General features: G+C 38.5%; 1 protein-coding gene across 1 annotated transcript in view; it reads right to left on the reverse strand.

Annotated features, from left to right (window-relative positions):
• Positions 1 to 25,037, reverse strand: part of RIMBP2 (RIMS binding protein 2) — a 175,092-nt gene that overhangs the window by 144,281 nt on the left and 5,774 nt on the right. The window contains exons 2-5 of the mRNA XM_075041450.1: positions 21,241 to 21,360; positions 16,993 to 17,100; positions 12,027 to 12,251; positions 11,169 to 11,303 (exon numbers count right to left, since the gene is read on the reverse strand). Of these exons, the coding sequence (XP_074897551.1) occupies positions 11,169 to 11,303; positions 12,027 to 12,251; positions 16,993 to 17,100; positions 21,241 to 21,360 (588 nt within the window). The remainder of the gene's footprint in view (positions 1 to 11,168; positions 11,304 to 12,026; positions 12,252 to 16,992; positions 17,101 to 21,240; positions 21,361 to 25,037) is intronic.

Here is a 25,037-nt window from a genome sequence, read left to right on the forward strand (position 1 = left end):
GGTATGATAAATACTAACAGAACACCAAAGCACACAGGGCTTAACATCCCCTCCAATTCAACTACAGTCCAGTTCCATCCACACATTACAGTATATAACTCAGTCAGATTAGGGAAAAATTCCTGTTACTTAGTTACAAGAAATCAGAGCTGAGAAAATATCCTTTTTAATAGCAGCACAGTCTCTTAAATGCTCTTAAATAAAATGATATTAAAAATCAACAACATTGTTTGTCTAAATGTTAGTCACAGAAACCAGAACAAGGGGAGAGAGGAGAAAGAAGACACATCAGAAAGCGACTAAAAAGTGGGGAAAGGGGAAAGGAGAAGGAGACTTCTCCTTTGTGCTCCCTCAAATGCTGCATCACTCTGTTGTGTCCAATTGTATGGCTAGACTGACAGCTCTGAGAAGTGTTCAGTGCCTCGTTCAATGAGGCTGATGCTCAGGACCTAGCCAGCAGCTCTTCCTGCAGATCAGAAATAGGAAATGCTCCAGTTGTTCAGTGTCACTTTTAGTGTCACACACTTGTTGCATCGATGTTGACAGTCATGTTTAATGACATGTGGGTATTTATTTATTTATTTACAGTACACAAATATTATGTTTACAGTAATGTTTACTGCTCTCTGCTTAGAGCAGTTTTTCACAAAGAATCAATAAAACCACCTGAGCCCTGTAGACACAAGTGCGTTACACCATTGGTGTCAGCAGTACAATGACCTCATTCGCTATTTAATTCTGTTAGCTCTTATCATCAGACAGCTTTTCTTCCTGTCTTGTCCTGTTTTCTAAGTTGTTCTGTCTTATTTTAAGACAATTTCCATAATCCATATATCAAGAAAAAATTATATATTTACAAAACTTCTATCATTAGATCATAGAAATATCGGTGGCTTGGAGTTCTTTATGCTTCATTTCCTTTTAAAAGTATTTAGTGAAATTAAATAGAAATTTTCCAAAAGAAAAGCTAGAAAGGTTGCAAGCTAAGCATAAGGTTTATGGTTTATGATAATTAGTACCTATCAATATCAAAGCTGGCAAAATTCTCATTTGCATCTAGCAGCTGGGGTCAATAGCTACTAAGAAGTCACTGAGCAGGGTTGCTTTACTCTGGCTGCATGAGATACTTCACCTTTTGGAACTATGAAAAAGTGTGACCCACCACCATTGTACGAAATAAGCTTAAATCCATTTGAGCCATCAGAGCTATGACAGTTGGTATGACATGAAGGATCTACACTTCTTTCCAAAACACCTCTCCCTTATCAACAGTGTTTACACAGGATGTTACCCTAAAGTTTATAAAATCCATGCTTGTATTTCCTCCCTGGTAGGAATCCTCAAGAAATGACCCTCACAGTTGCTGCTCCCTTCCACTCATCACTGGCAAGGTACCACAGAGCACAGATAAGACAGATACTGGATTATCGCTGACAGTGCAAGAAAAGATCTATTGTAAGTCTTCATGTTTCATCCCTTCATTTTTTTGGGTCACCCACTTGTTGCATCCTGAAACAATTCAGGACGGAGCTTGCCAGAGTGACAGCTCTTGTTTCACTCTGTGACTGTAAAGCACATTAACTGGAAGAGGTCCACATCCTGAGAGCTCATCTATGCACATTATTAACAGAAACAACTGCCTTAATGACAGGTTTCCTTTAAAATACAAAAGCATTAGCTGTACCCATCTGCCCTACCACACAAACACAAAACTGCTTTACAGTTGCTTCTTTGTTCCCATCCTAATTCATCCAGCAGCCAACAACCATGATAGCACAGCAGTGTTAACTGTACCCACTTAATCCTCAAATAAGCCAAAGCTACCAAATCACAGGGAATGTATGGTACATACATTTGTACAGATGATTTAAGACTGTTGAGCAACAGAGACCCCTTCCAGCAATGAAACATTTGTAGTTTCGGTATACCCAGTAGGTAAGCAGGCAGTCATCAGGAGAATAGACAAACTGACTATAGCCACCAGATTTATGACAGTAGTAATTTTTTAAAAAATTAATACAAACTCTTTACTCTGAGTAGCATGTAGGCAAACAGTCAGTTAATTTCAAGTGAAACAAAAGAAAGCCTGTTTTTAGAAGATCAATACTTCCCCCTCCTCCCTTCTTATACAACATTTAATTAAGAGAAGCAATACAATGGATAACGTGTTGCACAGGACTCTGCAGAGTCTGAGGCAGAAAGATTTCCTGTGATTTGCTTGAGAACACACAGCATGTCAAATGTCAGAGCCACAAACAAGACCCAGCCTCCAAGGCCCATATCCTGGCCAGGAGACCAAAATAAGACTTACTTTCTTCAGAGCACAGAGCTGGTGTAGAGTGGAGTGCTTAAGCCGCATCGGATAGTGTATAAATATGTTTTAGGCAACAACAATGTGAAACTGTATGCAAAGTAGGACCAAAAGATGATGCTGGTTCAGAAAAAGCGAGAGGAGCTATTATTCTATGAGTGGATACATTGCTGTCACCTATAAAACTGCTCCTTTTGCAAAACAGCAACCTAATGAATTACCATGCATTAAAAATTGATCATCCCTACGTAGCATTTTTTAAAATTCTGTATTGATTTATGTTTTCATTTTGCATAATGTACCAGAGCCCAATTAAGATCTGTAGGAGGTGAAGGGGTGGGGGGACAGCTGAGAGGTTTTCTATGTTTGTTCTATACTCCGGTCATTTCAAAACTAAAATGAACAAACCTATCAGGAAAACAGAAGGGATCCTAGCACAATGCATTTAATATTCATTTGATCATTACCTGGCATGTCAGAGTGTTTAAATCTAACCCCTCCCTTTTCTACCCTGCAGGAAAGGCGGACAGTGCAGACTGCAAAGCATTTCAGGGAAATAAGACAATTGGCCTGACAACTGAGGGCACAAATCTTGTGCCAGAACAAACCATCCACAAGATTTCTACAGTCATTGTACATAAAAAACCTGATCAGACTGCTGGCTTCAGACAGAGCCTTATGTCAGGCCCAGTATGACACAAGCACATTTTCCCAAACTACTTAAAGGTTATGTAATAGAGATCTGCAGAGCATTAGCAGTCACATGACATGTCCCACTAAGATTTCAAACTGCCACCTACAAAATTTAATTAGCAAGCAGTAAACAAGACAGAAAGGAAGAAATACATTCCTGGAATTGACAGAGAATATACTTCATGTTCTAAACTGTGCGCAGAGTTGGGGGCAGGGAAGTGGGGAGAACAGAAATGAGGATTTAACAAATAGGTAAAACCGTGACTGTGACAGAAGAGGGAAAATGCAGTAAAAAGGGGACAGATTCAACCACGTATTGCTTGTTATAGTGACAACTGTGAGCTTCATCCAGCTGAATTCTAAGCACCATCAACTCTGTCTTCAGTAAGAGTTTAACCTTTCGCCACACTCCCAGAGACACTCTGCTGAGCTATCCCTCCCGGTGTAAACTGGTACAGATCTATAAAAGTCCCTGCTGATTAACATCAGAGAATATTTTTAAGCAGGTTGGACAATGTACTTAGATGCACTTTCCACGTTGGTGAAAAGGCACCATGATATTCCATACAGAAATAACAAGTAACATCTTTCAACCGTATAAGAAGGAGGTACAGAAATATTCAGCAGGAGCTGAAATGATGAAGCCCCAGAATAAATTCCCGATTCTGGATGAATTGAGTCTCGATTTAGGATTTTTCTAAGCCAACCCTAAACGAGTTAACCTGGCTCAAAAAGGGCTTATTTTCCTTCCAAAATTAGGAAGAGGGGTATTATTGTCATTTTTTCCCCCACACATCCAGTGTAAAAACTTAATTGAAGCTGTCTATAAAAATTATTTATGCTCCTCAGCAAGAAAAAACACATCAGTCTAGTCCAAGTGGAGCTGGAGAGTGGAAGGAAAGAAGTGCATATGCTGACTGCCCATCAACCCACTGTGCTCAGATCAGGCCTTAAGGAAGGTATCACACTGAAGAGCTTGCTACAGGATGATCTTTAAAGAAAAAATGGAAAAGAGTTTCTAATTGTCATTAGATGAAAACAGATAAGAGACTGTGCCATACTATTATATTCTCAATGCCTTCCCCTTGATTCTTCACAGTAATACCATGCACTGCTGCTGCTTGCTAATCAACACCAAACATCTGGCACGGTAATACTTATTGGCTTAGAAACCAAGTGTTCTACTGTTTGTTACACAGAAAATATAAAACTTTATGACAATTAAGAAAAAAAAAAAAAAAAAAAAAAAAAAAGTCAGACCTACAGTCCCACTTCCTCTGTCCTGACTTTTGCACTGTAAATGTTTCTTCCAAGCTGCTGCCACCATCAGGGAGACTAAGCTCTTCACTCCAAACTGAACATAGCCATGAGCACAACAGAAAGTTTAACAAATCAAATGTTCCAAAATGCTTGGAATCAGTTCAGATTCTTCTGACACTCAGACACTATTTTTCTATAGGTCAACAACACAAAATGCAGAGTGTCAAGAGATTTATAAGTAGCATCTAGAAGCCTCCATTGGGATTTAGCATCCCGATGGAGAAAACAGTCTTTGGTCGGAAGATCTCATTTTCTAAGCAGCTAAAATAAGTAGAAGGTAGTGGAAAGGGTTCATTATTACTCCCAGTTGCAGAAAGAGAACAGAGTCCAAGAGATACTAAATGCTTTGCCCAGGCCATTCACAGAATCTGTGGCAGAGCTGGAAGTCACACTGATTTCCTTATCAAGTGCCACACCACAAGCACGGGTCAAAGTGTTGAGCCACAAGCCACTAATTTCCTCACCAAAATGCCAACCACAGGTGGCTTTACAATCATACTTTACAGCATTAACATGACTCCAACATGTTATTTAACAGGATGGTTACAGTCAGCAAAGAAACCCTCAATGACCACATTCAAAATTCAGTGTCAACCAGCTGCTCCAGGAGATCATTAACTGTTCTCCCAGGGTAACGTTATCACTGCCATTTCCCAAGAACCCACTCTTGCAAATAAGCCTGATAAAAGCCCTCTTTTTCACTGGTGAACAGAAACTGGTTTCATGACACATAGCTTTGAAGAAGCTCTATTTTTCCAGCACTGTGGCTACATTCCAATTCCATTTTAATCATGATATTGGTATATATTTTTCAATTTTAATGGCAATGGGTAAATGCTACTGTCAGCAATACTTCATGACAATTCTCCTCTATGGTGGACAGTGAACTTAGAACATCTGACATATTTTGTAGTAGCAATGAGGGCCTTTAACAATTTCAATTAAATGAAAAGCAGCCTTGACTCTCAAACCGTACTTCATTCAACATAAATATTGAAAGGACAGGACAGTGATGCATGACCAACTAGCTTCTTTTTTCAGAATAAAATCAGCATGATTTTGGACATTTGATTTTGATATGTGGTGAGGCATTTGACACATAAAGGAAAAACCCTTTTACCAGAGGATACTAATTATCCAGTGATCGCAGGCATCTTATTTCTACTCCTGGCAACCTGGAAAGGCTGAGACTTTTGTAATAAGCTATTACCAGAATGAACACTGCTGTGCTTATACATTCATTTCATACTCAGTATCACAGACCTATCTAAACTACAATGAGTATGCACATCTAACGCATACCTAAAATGGAATGAGCTGAATTAAGAGAGATATCTATTTTCTATATATGCAGAAGTACATACCTAGCTCGCATCAGTATGAGAATGGCCACATATAGAGATGCTTAAGATTTCTGAGCTTGTAATTGTCAGTTAACTGAAGTACCCTGTACCACCTATTCAGATCATTTTCATGCAGAAATCTGTGGCACCGCACTGTCCCATATTTTGTTCCATCTCACTTTTCCAGCCCCTAAAGCCCATGTGCCATTTTAAAGCTGTAATTTGGTTATAATTCTAGAAAATTCAACACATTAAATTTCTCAAAAAGGTGCTCCAAGTACACCCAAATATATAAAGTTGTAGGTAATAAGACTGCACCTCTGTTCACTGCCTCTAGTATACAGTCATATGTTAGCAGGCTGGAACCCATTCCAATATATTGCTACAAAAAAAATCATTCTAGTCTGCAGGGAACATGATCACTTCACTAATTTCATTTAGAATAGGTCTTTTTCCTATTAAAAATAAAGTAGTATGCACAAAGCCACTGTTCAGGACCACCAGATCCTTTAACAAAAATAAAAGAGTCACCTAAAAAAGATCCAACACCCTCCTTTAAGGTACTAGAAGTAATGCACATGTATTTCAAAGGATGTCTACAGTGGTGAATCCTGGCTGCAATGTGTAAGATTTGATCTGAATTGCCTTCCTCATTTGTCAGCTGGGTAGACTTGAAAGCACTCTTCTAATAAAAATGTAACACCTCCTGATCAAAAAAGCTGAAATATAAAGTGACTACAGTAACTTTCATATCGCTTCATGTATACTGCTATTTTTTATTGTATTGAATTTATGGACATGCTTTAATTTCCACTGTACTGCTTGGTCTGTGTTTTAATATTTCATGCTGTTTTCTTAAAACAGCTCTGCTACCTTGCTAAGCAATAGTCCTTATTTGTATTTTGATGATGGCAATTATAGTATTCTTTCCCTGTCTCAGCATACTTGGTGAAATTCTTAATGTTAAGATCAATTGCTTTCATTTGAAGTATTTCTTCAAAATACATCCGATCACTTAAGGAGCAGACTGTATTTACTAGATGCAGTGACAAGACTCATTAATAAGTTATTCTGCTGAGTTATTTTATATATAAACTCTGCATCACTACCTGCACTAGACAAAAAACCCCAGTCAGTGTTTTACCACTAAAATAACAGACAGCAGTAGCTTAAAAAGAAAAACCAAAGCCTTCAAATACACTTACATTTTCCTCAGTTAAAATTGTACTAAGACCATGTACAACTGTAATGTCAACCATCACATCACTCTTGGAAAGGCATACCTTCTCTGCCCAACGCTATAGGCAATAGCCAGTTTTGAAAAGAGGTTAATAAAAAAACCTGCAGTATCCCTTATAATACTGAGCACAGCATACTGGTGCGTGCTAACTAATTAACTGGTATTTCTATGCACATGCTATAATAAAATGTTATTATTCTGTTCTACATACTCAAATACATAACATACTTCCCACAAATACTGCTATGCATAGTGTGTCCATATATATATATATAGCTGCAGAAGATCTCTCCCTTCTACCAAAAAAGGATGAGATATTTACTTGCAATTGGTCTAATTTAGCATTAGATGCCAGACAATTACCACATGTAATTTCATTAACAGTATCTGTATGGAAGAGTAATCACACTGACGACTTTGCCATGTCATGACAATTTACATCTGCAAAGCAAACAGATACTGTGAATATGCACCGTGCTTGGGGGCTCGGGGCTGGGGGGGCGGGCAGGGAGCTGCTAGCCAGTATGATTACTAACTTTACCCACAGACACTAATACAGAAAAGAAACATGGCACCATCAAACCTGTCAATGTAGTATTTATTTTATTGGTAACCTTAAAAGTGACTGGAAAATGACATCAGATTAAACATCAATAGGAGGGAGGATGGAATAATCTAGCAAGAGTTTAATCCCTTTACCTAGTACTTGTGCACGATACTAACACATTTGATTATTCTAAGCAGCACCTAGAAGAAAAGACCCAGTGAAGGGCATCATCGAATTGCAGCAGAATAATAAAGTTTGTCTGCCTCCAGTAAGAGTTACTGCTGCATTACTGCTAACTAAAAAGAGGATTCTCCCACACACCCCCCTACAAATCTTCAGCCCTCCCACCCTTATTTGGCCCGTAAAGCATTTAACAGAAATAGCTATTTTTAGAAAGGGTGAAATCTCAGCATACCTTCGAATCAAGTGCTTCCGATGTTCAGCAAGATCATTGCCGAAAGAGAACTGCAGTCTACTGTGTCAAATTACAACCTTGTAGAGAAAGGCGGCAGCGTCGGCAGCAGCAGCATTGGTGTGTTTGCACTGCTAGTATTCAGGCTAGAAATGATTCATTAGTCGTCTGCAGGGAGGCAGGGTGAAAAAGAGAGAGCAAGCATCATCGGCCATGCAGCAGCTGCCAGAGCCTATGAAACAGCAGTGCTCGCACACACATACGCACACAAAGATGGCTTTCCCTATTTGCCAGTTTCTCTTTCACATAGTATTAACCCCGACACAGCAGCAGGGAGCACGGACAGGAGCTGACACGCAGCAAGTGGGATCGCAGCAAGGATGTGTTTCAGTGAGGGGGGGCGAGAGGGGAGGCGGGTGTTGGGAGATTTTATTTTACCTCCAAGTAATGCTATCACAGGATCTTCTCAGTAGGTCATCTGTGGCCTACTGGCACTAACCAATGAACTGTAAATGTGAGCTGCAATTTTTTTTTTCACTCCCAAGCCTGCCCAATGGAAGGCTTAGAAACTCAAATGCAGAAGGGTATTAAGACAGATTACCTGGAGCATCCTAACCATTCTGTCTTTCCTCTTCTCAAGAAAACTGTATGCCATATATGCACACAAAACTTCTAAGTATACAACGACCATCTCCCCAACAGCTAGAAGGACATGCTGTAAGGGGATACAGGGCAAGATCTTAAATAAATCAATTTTTAAAAAATCTATCTTTAACTCCCCCCCCCCCTTTTTTTTCCTCTTTTCTTCTCCCCCAGCAGAGTTGATCTGGCCCACAGGATCTGACCACTTTAGGAGTGTGTTCACTATAATGTAACTGAATTCTCAAGGCTGATGAAGGTTAAATTATCAAGAAAACATATGAAGTTATGCTGAGTGGAACTTCTGTATTTTCCTTTCAGTATTTAATAGGGGAAGGAAATATTGCACTCTCAAGGCACCATTTTATTGAATTCTGTTAAAGTATCTGCAGAAATACATCTCTCGATTTAATAATGTTGCCCTACATTAATTCACAGTTCCTTTTCAAATATCAGTCTTCCCCCCACAGTTTTACTAACAGGCATAATAAGGAAGGGGAGGAGAATTTTCAGAAAAGTTTGGCATTAACAAAAGGAGCCAGATTTCCCCCAAAGCCTAATAGTTCTTTATGAAGTTGAAGTGCGTGGAGGGTACCCTGATCTCCAGGAACTGTCATCATCAGATGCTTCACTGGAAGGTATTAAGAGCCATGGAAGAGGGACTCATCAGAGGATCTAGTTCTCAAGTTTTGTCCTGTCTGGATTTCCAGTCCATTTGAACCTTGAACTTGAACCATGATGTTTACTAAACAGCTAAGGAATCCTTCTAAAATGGCATTGCCTGTATTTCTGGATATTCCAGTTCCCAAGCATCAATCTCTCCGAGTGCCTTATTGAGATCGTTACCCCCAAAGCTTCTAGCAACATCGAGTACCACCACGCTTGCTTGGATGAAAAGCATTTCTTTTCAGAGCTTTAGAATTCAAGTATGGTGCAGGGTATCACAGGGTGATCTTCAAAGTAACCAATTGCTTCTGAAAGATCCATCCCTTATCATGTGGATGAAACAGATAAAAATCTGATCCTTTGTTCTGTGATATTGAAAATTAAAAATGAGGAAAAGGATTGTAGGCAATGTGTGCTTTCTTCCCTGAAGGTCTACCTTGGCACATTCTAGAAAGACTACTGTTTGCTGAATACAAAGACCAACATCTAAAAATAAGGTAACCAAGGCCACTCTTCTGTGCAAATCTCAGCCCCAAATGAACTTCCCTGAGATTACTCGTGACTGTAGTGGGAACAGCAAAACTCAGGTATTTTTGGAGAGAAAAGCCATTCCCACTCAGGATCATATGTTCCTTCCCAGATGAAATTATGGATTCAATCATCAGGCAAGTGCAATCCTACTTTTATAAGCAGTTTATGGCATAAATAGTTTTCCTTTTTTTTAAAAAAAAAAAAAGTCTAATTTTGGCAAGTTAGATTTTTTTTTTCCTCAGTTGAGCTACATGCAAGCTTCAAATCCAAATGTTCCTTCTGATTATGACTATATCAGCACTTACCGTACTGTGCTTCAGCAACAAATACAGATCTGCAGCATATGACACAGTGATACAAGAAGATTCCAGGTGACACATTTTGGAAATCTATCTTGTCTCAGCTGGAGACTAGATGAACATACCCATTGTTTGCACATATATTTATGTGCACTTGTACAAACAAAACAAAAATTTGCTAAGCCAACTTGATACTTGAAAATAAGTCAGATCACTGTAAATGGCATTATTAATGCATTACACTGAACCAAACTAACTCTTCTCATTCCTTTTCATAGGTGGATTTAAAACATGTATATCTGTACATGGGGGGTGTGTGTGTGTATAAAATATGTAAAGTATGATGCCTTTCTGGAAATCCTGTTTTAAAAATATGGAAAATTAGATGAATAGATTAAGTCACTCAAAATAAAATAGCAACTATTTTTTTAAACTATCAGCACAGATTCACTGCTATGAAGATTTTAAAACATATTCTTTATATCAAGTAAACATTTAGAAACTTGAGTCATCAAAACTTGACATATTCAACTTGTTATGTCACAGCAGACAAGAACTCACATTTTACTGGAACGGTAAGATGTTAGGACTTGTTAACTGTTAACATAAACAGTTTATTATTAATTCGGTATTTATGTGGCCAGATATCAGCATCAAGTGTATAGCTTGCTAGTAATTTTTGCCTGTTTGGGGCTGGATGCAGCTATGCTAATGATGGCCTGCTGGTAACTAGGAATGCATATAGAACAGTGCTGCTGAGAGGAGAAAGGGAATTACAGTTCTGTATGCCAGGCCAAGAAATCCCCCCAGAATAACAATCCAAATATAATGATCCTACCTTCTGATTGACAGTTTTCTTTAGAAAAAGAGATAGAACGTAAGACATCTTTCCGTATACAATAGGGCTCTATGAAATGTCATTTTAACTGTGTAACCTTTCACAGGCCATAATGAATTTCTTGTTCTTTCCAGTCTTTCTGAATTACATGAAACAATTATTAAAAATACATCCTAAAAGATGAACTTTCCTCTAAGTACTCTTAGTATGAAAAAGAAATCTTGCAGTGCGTTGTTTCAATAAAACAAGCCAAAATGGTTATAAACCCTTCCCTCCCTAATTTGACTTCGTACAGTGAGATAGACTGAAAAAATAATAAAGGAGCTCACCTTGCTAGCTGCCAAAACACACACAGGGCCTCCTGTGGAGATAAAGGACAGCTGTCTCTGAAGCCACAACAGCTCTTTCTGAGATTGCTTCAGTAACTCCTCCGTGTTGCCCGGCTTCTGCCCCATCAGCCCTTCCTGCATGACAGAAAATTTTCAGTTTCCATTTTCTCAAATATATGGTGATAGTAACATATGATTTGTTATAGGTGAATTTCTAACTAAACAAGAACATCTGCTAGAGCAATGTATTGATATTTGTACATGTGACTTTGTGCTTAATTTAATAACCCTCTGCCACCTAAAAAGCAAGGTGTCCCTTCAAAGCATCAGCAGCACAACATCCTACAGTTTGAGTGCCCTAATATTTCATGCTTAGTAAGCTTCCTCTGGCTATTAATCAAGCCAGATTAGGTTGAGATAGCAAACAACATGGGCAATTCCAACCTTTGGGAAGTGGAAGAAGTTCCTCTTACATGATAAGTTGCTGTAACAAAGGGCTCAGAGATGCTGCCAGTAGGACGCAAAATTAGTACAAGACAATGCTGAGAAGAGTTTGATGCTAGTATAGTAATTACAAAGTATAGGAATGCCACTCAGTTATCCAAAGTACAATTTCGTATCCTTAGTGAAAGTCTTGAGACTAAACCAGAAGTATTGTGAATTCAAACCCAAACTCTCTTCTACATGTGCTAATTTACAAAATATTTAATATCAATAAGCTATCTGTTTAGATGAAAATTGAGCAGAAAAACATTTTTTTTTCTACTTGGTTTTAACACCTTTATGCATAAACTATTTTCAATGTAACTGTTTACCAGCACAGTTAGATATTAAGAACAGAACTAGATTTTTACCTACCCTCAGGCATCCTAGCTGATTTTTGAGTTCTTCGCACTCCACTTGCAGCAGTTGGATCTCCAGATCTTTTATACTTTTGGATTGTTTGTTGATATTTTGCAGATGCTGGGCCTTAACATTGACAAAGTGCATTTTCTGCTTTAGAGGATGTGTTCTGGTAATTGTTTTTGTGATGACAGCAGTGTTATTGGATGACAATGTCAATGAAGTTGAAGGGCTGACATCCTGGTAAAGAGAAAATACATTTTTCATGTCATTTTTGCTAAAGCTTTGTCTGAGGGAAAAACTATAATTCAAATTCTTTCAGAAGTCATACTGTAAGTGCATTATTTGCAAATTGTCTTCTTCAGATCTTTCATTCAAACAGTAAGGCAATGAGAGACAATCTCACTTGATCAATCACCAGTAAAGAGATAAGGATAACACAAAGAAATGAAAAGCAGACAATTTCTTTTCATTTTTGTTTTTTTTTTTCCTTCATTCAGTGGATGCCAGCCAGCCATGATCACTCTCACTATATAGATATCAATGTATTTACCACTTGATGGCAACATAGTGCTGCTGCTTAGCCACTGCTTCTGGTCCTTCACTTATCATTGTATCACACAGCTAATTAAGAAGTTACCCTTGCTGCTGAATGTCCACCTCACTTGGAAGCTGTGCTCCAGCTACATCTGAAATGCTGTATTCCAAAAATGCATGTTTGACCATGCTGTAAACCCATCATTGGCAATCAGCCGGTATGCAGCCAAACTTACTGTGTAAGAGTGGTGGAAGAAGCTGAAGCTCCCTTCTGAGAGTCAGCAGTTCACAGCTCTTTATTTCCCAAGTCTTCTTGCTTTACACCCAGTAGTTACCTTACTCCTTGACTCGTCCCAATGGGCTTTCTTGTGCAGTAAACTAGTATACCACTTGAGCAACAGTATGAGAACCTAGCGCAGTGACACAGGTTGATTTGGCAACATAATACTCTGTGTCATGAAATAAATTTAGTTTTGATTAGGAGGGTCCATCTGTACTGTTTAAGCAAACAGATACTAGGTGCTTCAGTGTAAGAGCCTCACAGTCCTCCAGACATTCACAGAAGTTCTGCTGGTGAATACACAGCTGTTTTGCTAAAACAATAGGCATTCCTAGAAGTCAACATGATTGTAACAGAAATTTCCCTTCACTGAATCTATTTCTTCTGGCTTTTTTTAAACCAAATAGTCTAGATATCTCTATGTAAGGAAAATGCATAAAAATTATTATTCTGTGCAGAAAATTCAGCTCTTCAGGTACCCCCATCAACTACCAAGATCCCATTTTTTGTAACATTTAGCCACCTTTCTCAAAGTCCATTATCACTGAGTAAAACCTTTCAAAAACCAGTGTCCTCTATGTAAATTCTACACACCCAACAATTAATATACAAAGGCAGACCCATTTACAGCCCTTTCATTTTACATCTAAGCTCAAACTAAGTCAGGAGACAAAAAAAAGCTAACTTCTTATGACATCCTTGCAAGAATACCACTTCCAGCCTGGTACTACCACTTAAAACCAGTACATCATTTGAACAAGTTACTAATGTTTCAACACAGTCTACATGTAAGGTTGGTGTAGCTTTAATACAGAAATAATGACTTGCCCCAATTTGTGTCATACTCAGCTAAGAATATTAATGTGGTCGAAACCTGACATTATAATTTAAGATTGTGCAGGATTTTACTTAGAGCAGTTAAGCATTCTTTTGGTTTCACTTTGCTTAAATTTTGTTCTTGTATTTCACACCTAATTTGAGAGGACAACTGAATTCTCAGTTCATTATAGTTCATTATTCTGTGATGTGCAATCCCCAAAGTCTATAAAGTACATTTTCTTATTTTCGTTATGAAAGTTTTACCTGTTTTTCTCTTTTTTTTTTCCCCCTCCTGTTTGGGCTAAAGAAACAAACACACTCACTGTCATATTTCTCAAGCCTGCATTTTGATGGAGGCCCAGACACTGATCACAGGTGAAAAAAACAAATGAAACCTTCAACCATACTGAACTACAGTTTCACAGTGAGAAGCTCCCTTTCCCTGAGTATTTGTTCAGCCAGCCCATGACATGGCTCCTCCTCTGTGTTGAAGCTCAGTGAAGCTCACCCAAAACCCCAGCCCTGCCCACTCCCTCAAGGGGACCAGGAGAGACCCTCCAAGGGCATAGCTGACGCATCATTCCATCAACACGCAATAGTGTGATAAAGTTTAGAAGCTTGAGTAAGCAAAGTCATTATACTACACTAAATAATACAAGCCATATTTTACATGTAAAATGGCAAACACTAATATTCAAATAATAATAATAATAAAAAGGATTCTCTTAATTTTGAATTAGTAACCGTTGGAAACCTCTAAGATGAGAACTGTCTGAGGCAGTATTAGCAAAGAACAGCTGTATCTACTAACATTATTGTACCATCTATCTTTCATGGCTTTTTTTATTTTTTTTTTTTATTAGAAGTGTGAAAAATAAGAGGGGTGTGAAGTCTAGATTTCAGGTCACTTAATGTGAATCTTGTAAACATAACGTTGCCAGATACACGTCACCCAAACTTGGTGAATAAAAATTTGAACATTAATTTTTAATATTATTTACATTTGTAATAAACTGAACAAAAATCCATGAACTTTGGATTAGTTCAGCAGGATCAAAATTTGATTAGAGATACCCCAATTTTTAAGCATTGCCTGACAGCTCTGGTACTTCACGTAAAGGAAGACTAACATTTACAGAAGCAGTGGGACACCATATTGAAAAAAAAAAAAAAGAAAAAAGAAAAAAAAAGATAATTTCTCAAATATTAAACAACCTGAAGGATATATGTATTTCATAAAAATGTAAATATGTCCCCAAGCGAGTCATATCAGCAGATACTCGTATTTTAGGAGCAACCTGAAATACTGCTATAGCTGTCAAATTATTTATTTTAAGTTGGATTGTTCAAACATTTATATTAATTCTTTGTACTGCAGTGTGTTGTGTTTACCTTGGCTGACTGCCAGATGCCCACCCAGCTGCTCTGTCACTCCCGCTCATTAACAGGTTGGGCAGGAGAAGATAAGACGAGAAAGCTCGTGGGTTGAGATAAGACAAGGAAATCACTTACCATTTACCGTCCTTGGCAAAACAGATTCAACTTGGGGAAATTTAATTTTTATTGCCAATTAAATAATTAGGTTTGGGTAGCGAGAAACAAAGGCAAAAATTAAAACACCACCTTCTCCTCCCACCCTTCCCAGGCTTAACTTCACACCTTCAGTCCCAACTGCTCCACCTTCCCCTTCGAGGAAAAACCTGCTCTGGCACAGGCCGCAGCGTGCACATCTGCTCCCTCGTGGTCTCTCCATCATGGCTGACGGGGACTCTGCCCTGGCACCTCCAGCACCACCACCACCTCCTCCTCCTCCTCCTTCTCCTTCCCCTGCTCCGAGCCGGGTGCTCTCAGGGCTGTTTCTCACACTTTTCCCCTCACTTGGTGCAGCGCTTTGCCCTTTTCTAAAGGTCTTTTCCCAGAGGCGCTACCACCAGCCCCGCTGTGGGGCTCAGCCGTGCCCGGCGGTGGGGCTGCTGGAACCGGCTGGAACCGGCTGTGTCCGGCGCGGGGCAGCCCCGCCCTCTCCTCACAGAACCGGCCCCTGCAGGGCCCCCAGCTCACAGCGCTGGGCACGGGCACCCACCTGGTACCTACATTTAAAATAGAGTCCAACAGTGCAGACTGATCATCAGAGCATAACCTCATCTTCATTCTTCATCTCCTAGAGCAAAGTAGATCCCCGGCACAGCAACCAGTCTCTCAGGGTGAGGGAGGTGGTACTTAACATAAATGAGACGCAGCTGTGTAAACCGGGTCAAGTTGAACTGACTTCTCATTTTTAAAGCCAAAAAGGCTCCGAATTTTGAATGAGGAAAACTTTACTGCCCCAAACTGGAATACTGGCAGATTCTTACAAACAGATCCTGACGCTGACCTCAAGTGAATAAATCAGGTGTTACTCTCCAGCAAACACAATTTCCATGCTCTGCAACAATTAATTTTGTCATGAATGAAAAGACCTAGAAAACCTGAATCAAACTGTGGTGTGCTGTATCTGCTAAATCTGCACATGAATATTGAACAGGCAAGTTTCTTCTATTAAGCATTAAACTGTTGAGTAAATGATACAGTAAAAAGTCTGAGAGTTGCCAAACACTTAAGTGGTTATTGATTTTTTTAAAGCAATTTTTATCATGTTTGTATCTACTGAAGGGAGAAGCATTGAAAGCTCTGGAGAGCGAATCCATTAGTGAATAGAAAAGATGAATCAGAGTAAACATCAGATAAAGTTCCCTATCACTAATGCTCCCTAATGTCATTGGAAAAGCAGTTTCTCTGTAGATAAAACAGGGTGCTCTGTCTCAGTCACAAGGGCATCCTCAAGTTATCCTCACTGCTCCCTTTTTCTATGCCAGTCTCGGACTCAGTCCTTTTTGGAAGGGTGTTGATCCCCCTCTTTCACAAGCCTCATGTACAAACCCATATGCTGGAATAATGACAAAAGGAATTTAACATCAGAGTGTAATTTTTTTATTGAAGGATTACTTCAAATTGACCAATATTTTAAATTGGGTATCTTACAATGAAAGCAATAAATAACTGTAATTAGAAGAGTAAAAAAACCAAACCAAACCACAGTGGTGTAATCCTGTAACTGGTCAACACTCATAGGGTAACTCCTAAAATTGCAAAGAGTTAAGTCATTTGTGCTTGACCATAAAACCAAAACATACATATCAGGGAAGCAAAACTTGAGATAAATCTCAGCACGTCATGTGCTGGGGAGGGTGCAGACGGTCATTTCACCTGACATGTAGGCACTTCTGATTCACGTCAGTGCCGTGACAGCTGTTTCAGCCATTGGCAGTAAAGCCACTGGAAGGTTTTAGAGCATGTAACACTCACCTTGCTCTTAACATTTATTGAGCTACTTTTCTGGTTGCTTCTGCTCTCAGATCTGCATTGTGGAGACTTTTCAGATGTTTGTTTTGTTTTCTTGCTGCCCTTTTTGGACTGTGGAACAAAATTCATCAATAGCTCATTAAAATGTATTACAATACACCTAAAATGTCTCAGCGATTCTGTTGGTCTTAAATCAATTTGTTCTTGCTTCGTAAAGCACAAGTTTCAAAGTTTAGACTTGAAGCTCAAGAGGGTTAATGGAACAAATTAGACGTGGCATTCAGTCAACAGCAGAGAACATAACATCTCTGTGGCAGAGCCCAGTTGCTAGTCCTGTGTCTGTGCGGTGCTTAGCAAGGTGTGAACTGTGCTAAGGTTACAGAGCAGGAGACTAGATACCACTGCAATCCAAATAATAAGTAATATTATTAGGGCAATTTGCTCCTTGTATGGCATTTTGTCTCTTTGTCAGTCTTGGGAAGAATCTCATACTGGGTTTATGTGGAAGATGGATAAAACAACAGGGATATAAGTAGCATGTAGTTAAATGGCAAATGGCATCAGATTACTCAGTCAAAAGAGGGCACTTTCTGCTACATCCCTGGAATTAAGTGGGATAAAGAAGCACACAAAGAGGGACCTTTTTTCCTTCTGCTGTTACCCAATACAGAATGACAGGGTACAGAATAAATATGCAGTATTATTTTAAGTGTGCTAGAGATTTTAGCACTGATTCCTTTTTTAAATCTCAAGGTATTGCTGAAATCACATGTCAATTTTACAATATAATACATTCAATGTAAGACAGTCTTGTCTCCTAGAACTTACAAACTTCAATAAACAACATAAAGCAGCTAGGAAATTGGCCTCATACCATATTGCTCAGTTCAAGGTAGTTCAGCACTCTTTCTTTTAGGAAGGTTGATCCCACTTTCCTCTGCTCATGGATGTTTAAGGGAAACTTCGTAATGGAGTTTGCTGTTGTCCCTCACTCTGTGTGCTGCCTATAAGCACGGGCAAAGCAGCTGGTTTTTTTACTTTACGTAACATTTAATCTTGGATAACCAAGACCGCTCCCAGAGTGTAAACAAAATGTCTGAGATCTCTGTTTTTCCAAACACCACTACCCTTATTTTCATCCTTCCTCTGCTGATGGTGAGTCAGGCTGTCTCTATTTGGCCAGCATGACTTGGCATTTTGTAGTATTTGAGGTGTGGCTTTCATATTTCAGAAAAGTTGAACCTTGCAATACCAAGCAAGAAGCTGTATTTGGAAAAGGAAGTTTAGAGTCTATTCTTTTCTCTAATCAACCCTCAAAATTATCTAATTACCCACCAGCAGAAGATGGTAGAAGGAAAAAAGCAACAAAGCAAACCAAATAGAAAAAGTGAATTGGTTCGAATAAAGCAGATAGCTGCTTGGAATTGAAAAGAAACCTCTTACGTAGCTATTCTGCAGTCACTGTCTGTGAACCAAAGGTGGTCATTAGAACTGCTTGTACTACAAACACCAACCATCTGTCACTGTTTTAGCTGTGACGATTTTGCTATATGCCAGGATGCTTGGGAGGGGGGATATATGCAAAAAAAACTTACTACACGTGAAATAATAATCCAAAGTGTTTTGATGTGAATTAGACATTTTAAAAAAATATTGTCATTGCTGGACCCTGAATAAGATTATCTACATTAACCCAGTTGGTACAGCAGACAGGTGTTTCTATGTCTTTAGTTCACCACTGTACCTGGTTAATAAAACCAGATTAAAATAGAAATAAAACTGAATAAGCTCTTGGCTGGAACCTGAGCTGGCCCCAGGTGTGGATAAAGTCAGCACAGCTCATTGCGACTGATGATGGTGAGGGCAGAAGGGAGATACTGCTAATACTAACAGGAGCAACCTTCACAGCAGCAGCAGTTGGCACTGATGCCACAGACTACCACCCCTAGGAAAAACAAAAAAGTGAAGACTTGCTCAAAGGGGCCTTCTATTTCCCAGCCATGCTCCCACCTTCTTTTTCACTTTCTGTTCCTACAGCCTATCTCACCCCCGAAGAGTAGAGGAAGAAATGAGTAAACCATTTTGCCTCCCAAGCTCTCATTTCCAAACCAGTGAGGTCTGTGAAACCTCACTGCCCCCTCCTAAAGCTGTCAGATTTCTCTCAAGCTGCAATAAAATAATTCATTTTAATAAGAACATTACATACATATACATTTTTTCCCTTTAAATAACCACTATTTTACAGCAATTCAGTTCAGTGTTTATTTTGCTTCTATATGTTACTATATTGTGTTGTGGTGCTACGTATATCAGTATGTAAGAACAGAACTTTTAAGATTATAACAGATGGTAATGAAATAGTTTCCCTTTAAATTACAGAAAACATTTTAATGCAATTAAAATAATTTCAGTTTTACTTTCCTAGTACTACATGATAGGGAAGTCAATGAGGGCACTTATTTATATCTGTGTAGAATAAAAAGAATGCTCAATGGAAAACCAAGAAAAGCATCCTGGCCTACAGATCTATGAGTCATTCTGCATAGCACATGTTTGCCTATAGCTTAGCAACGAACCAACTTAGATGAGAAAACACATAGACAGCAAATATATAATCTAAAACCAACTCTTGTATATGGATACGTGAATCCAGTTGGATTACAGAGAAACATAGAGACTTTGCCTTTATTTTCTTCAAGATCACTTGAAGTTTACAGTAATTTCTGTTATTTCTAAAGATTAAAAAAATATATATATCAGCTGTAAGTAAAAATACATTTCAACACTTGATGAATTTTATCATCCTGTGATTTTATCTGTTTTCTTTCTAAGACTGATTTGTTCCATGGTTTTATTTGCCTCATATTGGAAGGAAAATCAGACCCAAAAATACACTAGGGGAAACTGTATAAATGGGAACTCTGATAAAAGCCTTATAAATAGCTTCAAAGTCAAGTGAGTGCAAGTGTGCCCAGCTGTCACACTTTGGGTCTGAGCAGAACATCAGAGTTTTTCTCCCGGCTTGTCCTGGCAGAGAGTGTGGGTGACTCTCCAGGGTGGATCAAGTCTTCAGGCACAGGGCAAGATTACTGTAACCTAAAATTAGCCTCCTAAATTCATACATAGGCTGTCAACTATCCAAATTCATTTCAGAAAAGCTGATCACACAGTATTCTGCTAAGCACTTTGAAAGCCTTTTGTAGAAACTCGCTGTAGTTCTTACAATGTTCTGAACTTAATTTTAGGTGAACTTTTTTTTTTTTTTAATTTTGCCATCACTAACTGTTGAGGAACTGTGTAAATACATGATGAGAAATAGCTTTATATTGTAGGAGTAGACTAATGTACTCTTCTACACATGCAAATTAATTTATGTAAAAATAAATGTACTGCTTGGTAGGCAGCTTAGCAAGCAAAGACTTTTTATGTGGGGAACATGAAAAGGAGATACAATTATTTTAACAATGAATGCCTAAAACGTATGCATTGAAGACCATAGCATCAGTTCACCACAAATGGTGATATCACAAGTGGGTAATATAATTGAAGACAGACCAGGCAAGCATTTTGTATAAACCATTATTTTGATGCTTTGTGGCAAACCCAGGAGGGATAGAGGCACATACTAAACTAGAATTCTTAATGTAAATTTTTTGTTGAGGAAATATTTTTATCCCCACAACAGATGTGCAAGAAACAGGGACAGACTGAAAGAGCAGCCATGGCCTTCTGGGACTATGAGCTTGGTTTTCATAAAACTGGATCTACAACTCACTTCAGGCTTACCAGGACACCAAAATTTACCTGCTATCAAAAGTTTCACAAGCTCTAGAGCAACTCTTCTTTGATAGAATTGGCATCATAATTACAGCCACAGAATAACCAAAATACCCCACCTTTGTAGCCAAAGGATGTGTGTAGATGCTATGACCTCATAGCTCACAAAGAAGCTGCATTCTGGTTGTGCTTATCATCCATGTACTTTCTGCTTAAAAAAACATCTCCACTTTCTCACAGCTGTCTACCAAATAGTAGTTTGGGGTTTTTTTTTAATTAATTAGTTTGTGTATTAGAGGCATATCCTACAATACAAAGCCTTTTATTAACAAGGCTTTACAAAGTTCCTTTATATGGCAAGATTTTAAAAAAGGCTTATTTTAAACACTTGCTTATAAGCCCACCCCTTCAAAAAAAAACAGGCAAGTCTTCAGACAAATTCTGGCATGTCTTGGATGGGAAATGGTTACTCACCACTTTGTCTTCCTCTTGTTCTTTAGTCAAGGGCTTATCCACTTTTGAAAATGATTGATTTGCCTTGGGGGAATCCAGTACAGAATAGCCATGATCCAGAATGTGACTGATAGCCTTCTTCTGTAATAGACAGAAAAGTGGCTTGAGAGCATTTAAACTCTCTAGAGAGAAGCCTAAATTGGTTTACAGGACTTCTGCCTTTATTAAAAGTTTCATTAGTTACAGCTTCAAGGTAACAGACATATTGCTTGGACATTGCTTCTTTCCTTTCTAAATGCCTTTGTTTCCTCCTTCCCTTCCAAAACATTCATGGCCTGTCTTGCATCTTGAATTCAAGCTGTTGAGATTCTGGGTCGGTATTCTGACATGCCTGTAAAGGAAATGGCCTTTCCCTTCCTCCTCCCAGGGATTTTCAAAAGACAACCAAGATATTTAGTCACAGGAGAAATAAGCATGGCTCAAAGCTTCCCTTTTCCTCCAAGGACTTTTATTGCAGATGAGCAAAGTGCTTTTGAACCTTGGAAACTAGTGCTTTTAGTAAGACAGCCTCCCAGATGTTTGGTAGGTATTGTGAGACAGTAAGTCAAACTCCTTAAAAGCAGCAGCACTGTGCCTTTCCTTTTGGGGAGCAAGTAGGTTCCTGTCAGCACTCAGAGATTCTCCACCCAATGGCAACGGTGAAGTGTTTTATATCCAGATCAATAGATTGTTCTTACTTTGGTATTTTTAACAGCTGAGTATAATGTCCATACAAGGCAGTATGTGCCAATTAAAAGCACAGTCAGAGATAGAGTGAACCTTACAGTTTCAGTAGTTTTAGAAAGGAAGTAATTTTTGGCCCATCCAGAATTGGGACAGAGGTAAATAACATTCTTTTAGGTCAGCAATCTAAAATATCCATATCAGGTGAAACAAAATGCCGTGCATCAACACATAGCAACATTTTCTGGGGTTTTCTTTAACCATATTTAAAAGTTAAAGGTAAATTTCTACTGAAAACATACACTTGATATTTCAAACTGTTTCAGAATGGGGTAGTCTGGTGGCTACAAGTTTTGCCCTCAAAAGGAGATGGTGCTTTCCACCTACCTTTCTGTTTTGTTCTGAACTGCAGGCACAGTGACTCAATTTGAGATGAAAAAGCCTAGAACAGATTTCAGGAGAAATCTCTGTACAGACAGAGCATCATGTTTCTCCTCGCTGAAGAAAAGAGCTCAAGAGTGAAAAAGAGTACAATACACATCCCCCAATCAGCTGAGATACATTTATATGCTGAGAAGCTAGTATCTGGCTTTCACTGCAGTGAATTCACAGACTGCTTAGCTTCAACAGCATTTTGCAAAAGACTATTTAAAAATCCATCCAAAAGCGATTGAAAGGATATCTGAAGACTACATGCAAAACATAAAAAACCCATTGAGTTTTGAAATTCAGTATTCTTTTACTGTGAAAACATATCCAAAAATAAAATGGAAAGTGCATGGGAAAACTGAAAGTTGGAAAAGAAGAAAGAAACAAGGTCTCTTTCCTGGGAAGAAATAATAATGGATATGTGTTCCAGCAATTCAGTACAGAATCAATGATTCAGTTCGAAAAGAAAAATCACTTCCCTTATCTAAAATCACGGGTCAGGCACCAAGCCACTGAGCCATGTATGTCCAGTTATGACCCTTATTTAAGTAACAGCTAAAACCCACATTAGGAGAAGTTATTCTTGCAACATTTGTACAGAGGAATTCAATCTAAGCTTCCTGCCTCAGTTGAAGAGAGAAAGCAATCAGAAGCGTGACTGCTCCTACCGAGCACCACACAGAGCCTTCTATCTAATGTATTCTGGGTTGCCCAGCTGGGACTGAAAAGCTGGTGTCTACAGGATACAAATTAAAAGATTCATACTGAAGATGCAAGTTCATTAATGCCTGTATTGCTTGTTTAATGATACCCTTACTGGCATTCATCTGCAGTCTGTACTTGTATTACACACTTCAGAAGGGCAAATGATGTGCTTTCTGTGGTTAACAGAAGGAAAATATTTGGGCAGAATTAGCAGATTTAAATTAGAATTGCACTTACGGGCACAATAGATTAATGCACAAATTATTCATCTCAGGAATCACAGGTTTAAGTCTACTTCACATGTAGGCCTGAACCAAGTACCTTTGAAGCTAACAAGAGTACTGCTGTGAATTTCAATAACAGAGGCTGTAGAAGTCCCTCCTTCAGCAGACAAGAAATCCTGCACAGAAACTAGATTGAAGCAGCTCATTTGTACATATACAGGTATTTCAGAAGCTCACTTAGCTGTCTCTTTATTCATAAATACTTGTAGTCTTCCCCACTATTTAAATGCATTATTTTTAGATTTTATTTCACAGCAACCATGTGAAACCCAAGACTATAGTGCTTACTAAGCCTTTTGAACTTTTAACTTCTACCATATTCTAGAATGGTCCCATGTTATGTATTTTAAATATACTCTAGTAAAATTAAAATATACTCCTCCTCATGCTGTCTACTTGCCTCAAAGAAACAGAAGGTAGGTGGGAGATCAGCCACCATTTGCAGCATCTCTTGAAGTCAGTGGAAAGATGCCTATAGGAGTTGATTCTGAATAAACGGCCAGCCATACTGGTACAGAAACTCCAAGCCTTTAGGCGCTCCCTGAGATTAAGGTTTTTCTTATTGGTTTCTAATCACCAAGGACTACATTGTCAGCCATTGTAACCTGGATTAGCATCACTGCAGTCAGTGAAGCAATGCTTCATTGGTGTACCAAATGAAGATCTAGACTGTGACAAAAAAAATGCATGTCCTCAAGGACTATATACTATTTCAGCATTGCTAATGATGTGCTTAAGAAGAATTGTCTATTTTAGCAGCAAGTTCACAGATGAGTAGGAAAACACTGGTGAAATTTTTATTAGCTACTAAAATGCTAATGATGCTATGCAATTCTTACACACAAATGAGTAAGGCTCTTTAAAAAAAAAGAACCAAAAAAACCTTACATTTGAAACAAAATTATCATGAGTCCCAAAATGAAAATAAACTGCGAATTAAACTTCACCTCCAATAAGATAAATGCTAACAGAAACATTATTGGATCAATTCCTATATGTTAATACTATAGAAGTGCTCCTATAAAGCCATAACTGCCTTTAATAGGCTCAGCTTTATTTCACCCATAATTAATTTTGTTTCACATCACTTTGAAGAAGCCTGAACCTAAAAGCCTCCTACTCCAACCAAAGTGAGCAGGTGATTCTTATGTGACAAATGATACCCAGAATGAGGGCCCATATTTGTGCATTACAGACAGCTGTGACATTCTTCTAAACAAAAATCTACAATGTAAATATAGAGGAAATGGTACAGCAATACCCTGAATTATTGAAAGGCTAGCTATGCAGAACAAACATAATTAAAGGGTCTCATTATCTTCTAAATAATCATTGTAAATAATGCTTTAGATAATTACTTCATTAGTTCTCAAAACACTGGCTTTTATTCTCCTCTGAGATTCCATCCACTAACTCTACTCTGAATAAATTGCCAAAAGGGAAAACCAAAAGCAGAGCAAGCATGTGAGCTGGAAATGCAGTGTGTACTTGCTGTATGAACTGATTTAAACCTGGGATGTTTTGAAATGTCTTTTGCAAATTTTCAGAAGGTTAAAAGCGTGGGTTTTTTTAATGTGTGTATTTTTTTTCTTCAGGTTGGTTTCTGATGCAGTTAGATTCATGCGCTAGCAGCTATATTTATCCATTTAAAGATGGTTGACAGCAGTGTGGATAGAA

Source organism: Buteo buteo, chromosome 11 (genome assembly GCF_964188355.1).
Source record: "Buteo buteo chromosome 11, bButBut1.hap1.1, whole genome shotgun sequence".
In the NCBI taxonomy this organism is placed as follows: domain Eukaryota; kingdom Metazoa; phylum Chordata; class Aves; order Accipitriformes; family Accipitridae; genus Buteo; species Buteo buteo.